This window comes from Geotrypetes seraphini, chromosome 4, assembly GCF_902459505.1.
Source record: "Geotrypetes seraphini chromosome 4, aGeoSer1.1, whole genome shotgun sequence".
In the NCBI taxonomy this organism is placed as follows: Eukaryota; Metazoa; Chordata; class Amphibia; order Gymnophiona; family Dermophiidae; genus Geotrypetes; species Geotrypetes seraphini.
In genome coordinates, this window is record NC_047087.1 from 131,510,965 (window position 1) to 131,523,983 (window position 13,019).

Here is a 13,019-nt window from a genome sequence, read left to right on the forward strand (position 1 = left end):
ATGAATGGAAGAAACTGGGGGCGGGACTGAAAATCAGTAGATGTCCCGTTTTGATGAAAAAAATAAATGGCCACATTATCCATGACCCATCCTGCCCCTTGGTCCTGCCCCCAGCCAGTTTCCTCCTCCAACACTACTTCCTGGTCCCAGCAGAATGCAATTTCACAGGCCAGAGGGGGAAGTGCTGCACTTCCTCCTCCGAAACTGATGCTGATCCATAAAGCCACACCCTGCTGGGACCAGGTAGCAGTGTCAGGAGACGGAGGAGGAGAAAAGATGCAAGATAACATAACTTATGGGCTGGTGACGTCACAGCCCTGGGCATTTGGCGCCTTTTAGTGCTGGCTTCTTGGACCAGACTATCACCTGGTTCATAGGTAAAGCCGGACCTGGTACCTAAATGTAATTGCACAATCGCTGACTTAAGCTCTATGGGATCTGAGCACCCAGATACCAATACAGAATTCCTACTCAATGCTCAGTATTTCAGCAGCCACATTTGGGCAATCTTTTATAGAAAAGTGTCTTCTAAATGTATCATAAGGAAAAAAAAAGCAGATATTACCTGAAAAGGGCTTCTTCTGTGTAAGAATTCCCCACATTACTATGGCAAAACTGTAATTAAAAAACAAACAAACATACAAACCAGTATTAAAGACTTAATTTTAAAGGAGTTTTTTATAAGGTAAATGAAATGCCAATAAATCACAGAGAGGTGAAGGAAAAAAAATCCTTGGCCTAGTTTAAAGCAGCTATATTGTCTATTCAAAACTAACCCCCTCTTCTACAATGAGCGGCGGGAGCAGCGGGAGCCATTCAGCGCAGCTCCCCATGCTAGAAACTGCTAGCGCGATTTCGTAGAAGAGGGGAGCAAATGAAAACATTAAAAAGAAAGAGAATTCAGACTACCGGTAAGTACAGGAAATTCCTAGAACCACTTGCATAACCAGGGTCAGGCACATAGGTGATAATATGTTTTCCATAGAAATCCTGCAGAGCTTTGTCTTAGTTCACAATAATAATAAAAAATAAAAAGAGAGATGATAGCTCTTTTCTTTAAAATGCATAATTTGAAACTTTCTATAGATATCTGGCAGATGCCATCACATTTTTAACAAAAATCATTAATCATGTGATCACTTGGTTATGAATAAGTCTATGATTCAAGGATTATACAGAAATCTACAGATCTGAAAAGTGAAACAATGGAAAATTTCGCACATCAGAGGCATGAGATGTATGAAAATAAGATAGGAGTTTCATCTCTCCAGAGCTAATTAATTTGAAGCTGCTCACGGAATACATCTTTTTATTGGTCCATTAAAAAGGTGTCACCACGGTAGGATTAAGGTATAAGAAAACTAGGTACATGCCTAGGGCCCAAAATATTTAGGCAAGACCCTTTCAAAATGTATAATTTAATGGCTCCCAAAGGCAGATTTTGTCCTGATATAACAGCCGCTAGCAGAAAGAATGAGGGCAGGGGATCAGAGTCACTGCTACCAGCAAAAGTTTTTCTATTCTCGTCATCCCCTGTGCATTGTCCTCCAGTCAGGTGTCAGAATAATGTTTCTTACTTGCTGCTTCCCCTTCCCCCTTCCCCCCCCCCCAAATAGTTCTCTTCTGCAGTCAGCCCTATGTGTGGCCTTATTTGTGGGAGTTTTCAAATGCAGTTACAGTATATTGCAATGGGGAGCCCAATAGTACAAATAGTAAGTTTAGGACTCACAAAAGGGATAAACCTGCCCTGCTTGCAGGTCAACACAGCTGCAACATCTTTGCATTACTAGTTAATGTCACTAAGCATCTTGCTTCAAAGTTTAGGGAAAGCACTATTCTAGTCAGTCTCTAAAGAAGCAGAGACTCAAAGGCCCATGGTATTTTCTCATGATTTAATCTGCTTGTGACTGTTTTCCACAGTCTCCCTTCTTGTGATAGACTGACAACATATAATAAATCAGGAGTACATTTATTTTTCTCTCAGTGGACTTTGGCACATAATTATGCTTAACTGCCAAATAAACTCCGGCAAAAAGAAATGCTGCCATGTCTCTGGGTCACATTGAGTCAGAGTAAGCAACTTCCTCAATGTGAGAGTCATTGGTGAGGATAGATTTACAAATCTACAAGTTCCAATAGCTTCTTTAACTCATAGGTCTGTGATTCATATCATCCCAGGATTCACAAATGCCCGACTACAACCCAGGGGCAACAAGCTCTTTATAACATTAGGGGGACATTTTTGTTTCTTTGTGCTATTCAAAGAGTAAAACACTCCAGGAAGGAAAACCTGAGAATTATCCAGGTTGGGAACATAAAACAATTAGTCACCATAAATTCTGTGTTAGTTATACTTGATCCCAGTTTGTCTGAATTTGCATATTCCTCTTCCCAATTCTATTGCACATGATGTGTAATGGCCCATGGTAATATATGCTCTTGCAGTAGAGGGTTACTCATCATGTATACTAAAATTTTACCCTAACCTGTACACGTCATGCTTGGTCTCGAAACACCGGTTTTTCTCCTTGATGCGCTCTGGGGGCAAGTACGCAATGGTCCCGCAAAGACCATCTATACTGATGTCATGGGAGTGCGACAAGCCATTCCACTTTGCCAATCCAAAGTCAGAAATCTGCGGAAAGAATTGACAAGGTTAGCTCATGGAATTGATTTCATTTCCAATCATGCAGATCCTCCAAATATTTCCATTTTCCTTCTTCCTCTCTCCTGCCCTTCTTTTACTTCCTACTGTCATAGTATTAGGAAAACATGCTAGAACAGGCATTTTTATAGAGAACAGAGGATGGAATAAGAAACAGGTACCTGAGAAAATTCCATAAGATTAGTAAGTAGTAATTTAAAACAAATTGGAAAAAAAGGGTATTTTTTGTATATTCAATTCAATCCAAACTATGGAATTTGATAAAGAACATAGTCCAGGCATCTAGTAAGATCTGGGTTTAAAAGAGACATAACTCTGGTCTTACTCACAACAGTCCAGAATGCCAGATAAACTCTTTGAGATAGGTACCTCTAAACTAAACTAAACCTTGGGTTTGTATACCGCGCCATCTCCTCGAGCGTAGAGCTCGGCACGATTTACAGAGTTAAGATAGAAAGGAACTACAATGAAGGGTTATAGGAGAGGAACTAAGAAGATAGAGAGGGACAAGGGTACCAGAGAGCGGAAGGTGATTAGATTTTTGAAAAAAGCCAAGTTTTCAAGTGTTTGCGGAAGGATTGGAAGGAGCTTGAATTTCTGAGCGGGGATATGAGGTTATTCTGTGATTCTAAAGGGGAGGGATGTAATGTAATTTATTTCTTATATACCGCTATATCCTTTAGATTCTAAGCGGTTTGAAGAAAATATACATTAAGATTATAAATGAGAAGTAAGAAGGTACTTAAAAAATTCCCTTACTGTCCCGAAGGCTCACAATGTTCCAAGTTTTCCTGCGCGGGATATTCCTTTTGTAGAGGGGAATGATAGTTTCAGTTTTTGGGAGGGTCTGGTGGAGTTGGGGTTTGAGGAGTTCCAAAAGAGAGGGATGACGGGAGGAAGGATGCCCTGTAGGATCTTGAAGGCTAAGCAGGCACATTTAAAGAGGACTCAGGAGTGTACTGGAAGCCCTCTACCAGGAGTTATAAAAACAAAAACAAAAAAAATACTTGGTCCTCCGAGCTAGGTACAGAAGAGGACCATAAGAACCTCTAGTAGATCAGAGAGAGGGGGGGGGGGTTGAGGAAGGGAGATTTCTGTGAGGGGGAGAGAATGCAAGGAGAGATGCTGGGGAAGGATTGCAATAAATGTAACAGATGGGCAGGAAGGCTGGTGGGCAGGCAGCAGGATGTCACTCCTAGAAGAGTACTGCCTGATGCCTCCGCCTCAGTTGGCCTCAGTATAGGGCCACCCCTGCCAATAGGGACTGATGCGATTCTGGTAGTCCAGCAGCAAATGTGCCACTGCTCCTGCCACAATTGATTCCTTAGAAATAGCCATGGTGTCTGGGATAGGCACGTGGGATCTCTGAGAGAGAAAGAGATAATGGTTACTGCGGATGGGCACACTACATGGGCCATTTGGCCTTCATCTGCCATCATGTTTCTATGTCTCTTGCTCAACATCCACAAGTAGTCCTGCTACATCTGGGAGAGCTGTGGGGCATTTGCTTAAGAAATTGAGAGCCACTAGAAAATAATGAGCCATTTCACCAATCTTGCATGAAAAGGACAAATAAGTGAATGTGTGTGTGTGGGGGGGGGGGGGGGGGGGAGGGGGGGGAGAGTGGATAATAATTTTCAAAAGTACAGTGGTGCCTCGCATAACGGACGCCTCGCACAGCGAACGCTGCGCACAACGAACTTTATGTCTTGATTCGTACAACGAACTTCGTTTCACACAACGAAGTCGCCCGAGCTGCATCCTTCCGCGCAGGCACTGCGCTTAACTGCCCTCTCTCCGCCTGGCTCCCTCTTGCCCCCCCGACTCCCCGAAACGATCGGGGCAAGAGGGAGCTCAAGCCCTCTTGCCCCCCCGACTCCCCGACACGATCGGGGCAAGAGGGAGCCCAAGCCCTCTTGCCCCCCCCGACTCCCCGACACGATCGGGGCAAGAGGGAGCTCAAGCCCTCTTGCCCCCCCGACTCCCCGACACGATCGGGGCAAGAGGGAGCCCAAGCCCTCTTGCCCCCCCGACTCCCCGACACGATCGGGCCAGGAGGGAGCCCAAGTCCTCCTGGCCACAGCGACCCCCTAACCCCACCCCGCACTACATTACGGGCAGGAGGGATCCCAGGCCCTCCTGCCCTCGACGCAAACCCCCCCTCCCCCCCACGACCGCCCCCCCCAAGAACCTCCGACCGCCCCCCAGCCGACCCGCGACCCCCCTGGCCGACCCCCACGACACCCCCAACCCCCTTCCCCGTACCTTTCTGTAGTTGGCCGGACAGACAGGAGCCAAACCCGCCTGTCCGGCAGGCAGCCAACGACGGAATGAGGCCGGATTGGCCCATCCGTCCCAAAGCTCCGCCTACTGGTGGGGCCTAAGGCGCCTGGGCCAATCAGAATAGGCCCGGGAGCCTTAGGTCCCTCCTGGGGGCGGGGCCTGAGGCACATGGGCCCAACCCGACCATGTGCCTCAGGCCCTGCCCCCAGGAGGGACCTAAGGCTCCCGGGCCTATTCTGATTGGCCCAGGCGCCTTAGGCCCCACCAGTAGGCGGAGCTTTGGGACGGATGGGCCAATCCGGCCTCATTCCGTCGTTGGCTGCCTGCCGGACAGGCGGGTTTGGCTCGCGTCTGTCCGGGCAACTACAGAAAGGTACGGGGAAGGGGGTTGGGGGTGTCGTGGGGGTCGGCCAGGGGGGTCGCGGGTCGGCTGGGGGGGCGGTCGGAGGTTCTTGGGGGGGGCGGTCGTTGGGGGGAGGGGGGTTTGCGTCGAGGGCAGGAGGGCCTGGGATCCCTCCTGCCCGTAATGTAGTGCAGGGTGGGGTTAGGGGGTCGCCGTGGCCAGGAGGACTTGGGCTCCCTCCTGGCCCGATCGTGTCGGGGAGTTGGGGAATCGGCGGGGCAAGAGGGCTTGGGCTCCCTCTTGCCCCGATCGTGTCGGGGAGGCGGGGGGGGCAAGAGGGCTTGGGCTCCCTCTTGCCCCGATCGTGTCGGGGAGTCGGGGGGGCAAGAGGGCTTGGGCTCCCTCTTGCCCCGATCGTGTCGGGGAGTCGGGGGGGCAAGAGGGCTTGGGCTCCCTCTTGCCCCGATCGTGTCAGGGAGTCGGGGGGCAAGAGGGCTTGGGCTCCCTCTTGCCCCGATCGTGTCGGGGGGTCGGGGGGGGCAAGAGGGCTTGGGCTCCCTCTTGCCCCGATCGTGTCGGGGACTCGGGGGGGCAAGAGGGCTTGGGCTCCCTCTTGCCCCGATCGTGTCGGGGAGTCGGGGGGCAAGAGGGCTTGGGCTCCCTCTTGCCCCGATCGTGTCGGGGAGTCGGGGGGGCAAGAGGGCTTGGGCTCCCTCTTGCCCCGATCGTGTCGGGGAGTCGGGGGGGCAAGAGGGCTTGAGCTCCCTCTTGCCCCGATCGTGTCGGGGGTGCCAGGGACCACACGGAGTCACCCACCGTACCACCCGATTCGGGTAAGCGCAGGTATCGGTGGGTGGCTTATTTGCGGGGGGGTGCCTTATTTTACATTTTTTTCTAAAAAGGGGGGGCTGTCTTATTTGATGGCCCTGCCTTATCATCGGGGAAACACGGTAGAAAAAAAAAAAAAAATGAACAGTTAAGTCCCAGTTTTTGCCGCTGAGACTCTGCCCTCTCTCACTGTAAAATTAGACTCTACTTAGTCTGTCTTTAAATTTAAAAAATGTGTGTTGTTTTAAAAAACAATTATGTTTTTAGATGTATCTAAATAAAAATAATAACCAAAAATTTATCTTTTTTTATGTCATCTTAGCATATTTTATGCTGCAGAACGAATTATTTTTTTTTACATGTATTCTTATGGGAAAACGCGTTTCACATAACGAACGTTTCGCATAACAAACTTGCTCCTGGAACCAATTAAGTTCGTTGTGTGAGGCACCACTGTATCTGCATAGATTAAAAATTCCATGGGTACTTTAACCTGTGGACCTTGCACCTATTCTCAAAGGTAAAGTATTAACTTAAATCTCCATGAGTACTTTCTTCTCAGGGAAAGTATCTCATCTGTTTTGTTTCTTTTTTCCGTCGATACTTTTCTCTTTAAAACAAATTTACAGATTTAAAAATCTAATCCAGCATTTCTCAAATCAACCCTGGAGTAACCCTTGCCAGTCAAGTTTTCAGGATATCCACAATGAATATGCATGAAAGAGATTGCACAATAGAAGCAGTGTATGAAAATCAAGTTCATGAATATTCATTGTGGATATCCTGAAAAGGACTGGCAAGGGGGTGCTCCAGTACTGACTTAGGAAACACTGATCTAATCTATGTGCATTCTTTCCCTCCTGCAAACACCAATTCTGAGACTATCTTCTTTTTACCCTGAGTAAAAACCATTTGCATTGTTAATTCCTCAAGCATATTCTTTCCAGGGTAAGCGCTGTGCAAATTTTCAAGCAGCCACTTTTTACCCAGATAACTCAAAATACACCTGAGTAAATGGTGTTCCCTCAATCTAAAAACCCCCCAAAACAAAAACAGCAGGCCCAATAGTTAAAAGAAGCCGAGCCCCAATATTTAAGATCCAGGTAAAGGTAAAAGGGTCATGGATTTGATATATACCCTTTCTACGCTATAACCAAAGCTACTTAAATATATTATATACAAGTACTTTCTCTGTTCCTAGTGAGCTTACAATAAGTTTTTGTCCTGGAGATGCTGGGACAGGGAAGGTGAGCAAGAGAGAGAGAGATCGAGAAATGCTGGGACGGGGGGGTGAGTAAAAATGAGATGTTTAATTCACAAATGGAGAGAAAAACAAAAGGGAGATGCTTACCTTGTATGAGGAGTGTAGGAGAAAGGGAACAGTGGGGGAGAAAGCTGGACAGAAGGAGAGGCGGGGCCACAGGGGGAGGGATGGGGACACAGTGAATGGAAGGGGCAAAGAGAGCTCAGATGCATGGAAGGGAGAGAGAGAGGACGTTGGATGGAAAGAAGAGAGAGTGAAGAGGATGATTAAATTAGAAATGTCAGTGCAATAGAATGGCTGGCTGATTGAAGAGCTCCTCATACTCAGCAGTTATTTTTGAATATATTATTAGTTTATTTAAAAAAAAAAAATTTAAAGAAAGTGCTGAAATGGCTTCATTAAAACAAACAAAACTAGAAAATTATTTTTCTACCGGAGTTAAAGCAAAGAGATTGAAGCCTGAGTCGGTAATAGCTGCTCAAGTTCCCTTACCGAAAGAGAGTGCAGATCCTGTATCGGTGGATATTCTGGAGGAAGTTCGGGTGATTAAATCAATGTTAAAAGATAACGCAGAAAATATGGCAGCTATGAGAGAGGAGATTTCTACTGTTACTAAGCAGCTGGAGATATCTAATCGAAGGGTGGATCAGTTAGAGTCCCGCATTGAGAAAATGGAAGTGGACCAGAGGCAGTGCAAAAAAGATCACGCTGAGCTTAAGGACCTGCAAAAACGTATGGAAGCTTATGAGAATTATTCTCATAGATGTAATGTTAGGATCCTTGGGATGGCTGAAGGATCGGAAGGAAAAGACTGTGTCACCTTTTTAGAAAATTTGCTGCCAAATTTATTTTCAATTTCAACGAAGTTTCCGTTTGAAATAGAACGTGCACACAGAATTCCTGTGAGGCAGTTAAATGGGCAGCCTAGACCAAGACCTATAATATTAAAACTTCTCAGATTTCAGCATGCAATTGAAATTTTGCGGCTTGCCAAAGAAAAAAAGAAAATAGAATATAAAAATTCAGCTCTTATGTTTCTTCCTGATTTTGCCCCAAAAACAGCTGAAAAAAGAAAACAGTTTTTATTATTGAGACTGCAATTACAGCAATTAGGGGGCAAGATATGGTCTCTTTTATCCTGCTTACATGAGTGTAACTCATGATAATACTATAAAATATGATGATCCTGTTAAACTTCAACAATATATTGAAGGCTGTGAAAATCGTATGGAATAGGATACTATCCAAGATTTAAACAAAAACTGCTATGATTTGTTACTAACTTCTTCAATTTGTTTGAATCCAAACTAGTTCAATCCAAACTAGTTTGTAGCAGAAATGTTTTAACTGCTATTACAACTTCATCATATAATACGAGACTTTTAATTTGCCTGAATTGTAATTTCATTGAAGCATTTTAACATTCAAAGGAAGAGTCCTGAAGAAAGACTTTTTACAAAGTTCTATTAATTTTTTGAGCATTTTTTCTGTTGTCTTTCCTGTGGTTTTAACAAGACTGTCTTTCCTGGGGATATAACAAGGCATTTTAACATTCAAAGGAAGAATCCTGAAGAAAGACTTTTTACAAAGTTCTATTAATTTTTTGAGCATTTTTTCTGTTGTCTTTCCTGTGGTTTTAACAAGACTGTCTTTCCTGGGGATATAACAAGGCATTTTAACATTCAAAGGAAGAGTCCTGAAGAAAGACTTTTTTTTACAAAGTTCTATTAATTTTTTGAGCATTTTTTCTGTTGTCTTTCCTGTGGTTTTAACAAGACTGTCTTTCCTGGGGATATAACAAGGCATTTTAACATTCAAAGGAAGAATCCTGAAGAAAGACTTTTTACAAAGTTCTATTAATTTTTTGAGCATTTTTTCTGTTGTCTTTCCTGTGGTTTTAACAAGACTGACTTTCCTGGGGATATAACAAGGCATTTTAACATTCAAAGGAAGAGTCCTGAAGAAAGACTTTTTTTTACAAAGTTCTATTAATTTTTTGAGCATTTTTTCTGTTGTCTTTCCTGTGGTTTTAACAAGACTGACTTTCCTGGGGATATAACAAGTCTTTGAGGTCGACTGGTTCTGTGGTTTTGCAACTTCTTATGAAACCTAATATTGATTTGACAAGCTTGTCCTGGAAATTTTGTTCTGGTCATCAATTTTTTGAAATCTAATTCTATTTTTTCTGATGTTATGGATTAACAGATGATAGATGTTTATTTGATTTATTAATTATAATTTATATATCTTTTTTAATATTATGGCAGATACTTCCATAATAACATAAATAATATAGAGATATGAGTTTTATTTTTATTTTTTTTTTTTTATCCTCTAGCTGTAACATTAGTGTTTAGTAAAGATGATTTGAATCTTTTATAAGTTGAGAAATGGATTACTTTTATCTTTAGATATGATTTTCTTCTAGTGTGACAAGTATTTAGTATTTATATATATTTATTCTTATATGTTCTTTGTTTGCTGATTTTAGGTTTTTATTTTATTATAAAATTTATAATGAGGGAATGAATGGATATGAATTTTAAAGGTTGGGAAGATTTGGAATTTTTATTATTTTAATGTTCATTTATATTCTGGATATCTAGTAATAATCATTTTATTTAATCATTTAGTCTTCATTTTTAATATTTATTAATTTTTCTAAATTTGTTACATGTTTTGGTTGAATAGGATGATAATTTTATATAATAATTTCTACTGTCTCTAATTTTAGATAATATAAATTATATAATTTAATATATTAATTTTAACATTTCATATTTCAATATTTATTATTTTAATATTTTATTGGGTATCTATTAATCATAAACATTAATTTATTTATTCATTTAGTTTTTTATATTTGGTATTTATTAATTTTTGTGATTTTTGTTTTGTTTGGATAAGTTGGAAATTTTATATAATAAGTTTTAATGTCTATAATGAAAAATGATATTAGTTATATAATATAATTTATTATTTTCAATATTTCATTTTATGGTAATTTTAAGTAATGATTTTAATTTAATTCATTATTTTAAGATTTTATTATAGTATGAATTGATAGTTTGCTGGTTGGGGATTTCTTTCGATTTCCTGGTCTTTATGTGTGCTGTCATTCACTTATATTTGTTATGGGGGATGGGTCATGGGTGTGGGAGGGTATATAGGGGTTTTAAGGGAGGGTAATTGGATGTGTAATTGGGATAATTTATATATAAGAATTAAAATCTTTTCAGGTCATTTTCTTTGGTTCCTTAAAATAAAAATAAATATAAATATAAATGTATTCGTTGAATGTTAATGGACTCAATCACCCTATAAAGAAAAAGAAAGCCTTATCTTTTCTTAAAAGACAGGGGGCAGATATTTATTTCCTGCAAGAAACTCATTTATCTGCATTAGAATCAAGTAAGCTGGAAGGGGGTTGGGTTAAACAGTGTTTTTTTGCCCCTGCTGTAGGCAAAAAAGCTGGTGTGGCTATCTTGATACATAAAAAATGTATGGCTACTTTTACTATGTTATCTATGGATCCTTTTGGAAGATGGGTCCAAGTAAAAATGAGCTCAGGGAAAGATACCTTGATATTGTTCAATATCTATGCACCTAATTTGAACCAATCTGAGTTTTTTAAAAACCTTCAACAAATAATTTTACCATCATCTTCCTCCAATTTAATTTTGGCAGGGGACTTTAATGCAGTAATGGACCCTATTTTAGATAAAAAGCCTAGTAAAATTTTAAAATCTTTAGGATTAGATAATTTGATAAATTCTTGTGGTTTAAAAGATATTTGGAGGATTTTTCATTTCAATGATCAGGAATTTTCATTTTATTCCCATGTTCACAAATCATTTTCTAGAATTGATTATTTTTTTGTTTCAGATAATTTAGTACAGAAGGTTAAGAAGGCGAATATAGATTCAATTATACTTTCAGATCATGGGGGTATTTGGATTGATTTTGAGATAGATGAACAAGAAAATAATAGACCTGTTTGGAGGTTTAATAATACATTGCTAGCAGATTCCAATTTTATAGAAAAATTTAAGTTAAAAATAAGTGAATTTTTTCAGTTTAATGAATCAGAAGAAATGTCTCAGGAAATTTTATGGGATGCCTTTAAAGCTACCTTGAGAGGACACATAATTTCGTACTCAGCATATGTTAGAAAACAACTAAATAAATATTTTTTAATTTTAGAACAAAATATTAGAGAATTGGAAATTAAATTAAAGGAAAAATGGGAACAAAGTATTTATCAGAATTTGCTAAAAGTAAAATTTAGATACAATGAGATATCATCACAATTGGCTAGAAAGGAGTTTGTGTCCTATAAGGCATTGTATTATGGAACCTCAAGGCGGGAAGATTACTAGCTAACTATTTAAAAGCAAAAAAAAAGGAAAGCTAATATAATGGCTATTTCAGATGATAATGGAATAATTTATTCTCAAATTAAAAATATTTTACAACAATTTTTGAAATTTTATGAAAGCTTGTATTCTTCTGAGCATTATTTTAATAAAGAGAAAGATGGTTTTGAATTTTTAAAGTTGATTAATGGGCCTAAAGTTCCAGATCATATGAAAGAAAATCTCGAAGAACCTATAACACAAAAAGAAATTCAGAGGGCTTTAAAGTCCCTTAGAGTTGGATCCGCTCCAGGAAGTGATGGATATACGGTAGAATTTTTTAACTCTTTTCAAACTATTTTGTTACCCCATCTTTTCAAATTATATCAGTTTCAACTAAATAAAGGTTGTATTTCAGGTACTATGGCAGAAGCTTTAACAATAGTTTTGCCTAAGCCAAACAGAGATCCCATGTTGGTTTCAAACTATAGGCCTATTTCTTTGATTAATGTTGATGGGAAATTGTTAGCTAAAATATTGGCTTTGCGTTTGAATAAGGCTCTCCCTTATATTATTGGTATGCATCAAACAGGTTTTGTTGCTCAAAGACATTCTTCAAATAACACCAGATTAGCTTTTCATATTTTACATTTAACAAAGGATATAAAAGATCCGGCTTTCTCTGTTTCTTTAGATGCAGAGAAAGCATTTGATCGGGTAGAATGGACTTTTATGTATCAAGCAATGGATTGGTTTGGTATTGGTTCTCGATTTATACAAATGATTCAATCCCTGTATAGCTCCCCATCTGCTAGATTATATATAAATAATACTTTTTCAGAAAGGTTCTTTTTAGAAAGGGGAGTTAGACAGGGTTGTCCATTATCTCCTTTGTTATTTGATATTGTTTTGGAACCTCTACTTTTAGCTATTCAACAATCAAGGGAGATAGAAGGTATTCCTTATGCAGGTCGGGAATATAAAATTTCTGCTTATGCAGATGATATTTTGATTCATTTGAGAAATCCGGAGTCAACCATTCCACATTTATTGGATTTGATTGATAAATTTGGAAAATTTTCAGGTTATAAAATAAATTGGAATAAATCAGAAATTCTTCCACTAAATGTACATTGTATAAAAGGCTTATTTGATTCGTTTCAGTTTAGTTGGAAGAAAGATGGAATAAAATATTTAGGAATTTGGATAAAAAGTACATTGGAAGAAACAATGAAGGTAAATAAAAAATCCTTATTATTAAAAGTTACAGAATTGTGTGAG

At 40.2% G+C, this 13,019-nt stretch overlaps 1 protein-coding gene across 4 annotated transcripts in view; it reads right to left on the reverse strand.

Annotated features, from left to right (window-relative positions):
• RIPK4 (receptor interacting serine/threonine kinase 4) overlaps positions 1-13,019 on the reverse strand; it is a 103,387-nt gene that overhangs the window by 25,851 nt on the left and 64,517 nt on the right. For all 4 annotated transcript variants that reach the window (XM_033942308.1, XM_033942309.1, XM_033942310.1 and 1 more), the window contains exons 3-4: positions 2,487-2,635; positions 566-615 (exon numbers count right to left, since the gene is read on the reverse strand). In XM_033942308.1, the coding sequence (XP_033798199.1) occupies positions 566-615; positions 2,487-2,635 (199 nt within the window). The remainder of the gene's footprint in view (positions 1-565; positions 616-2,486; positions 2,636-13,019) is intronic.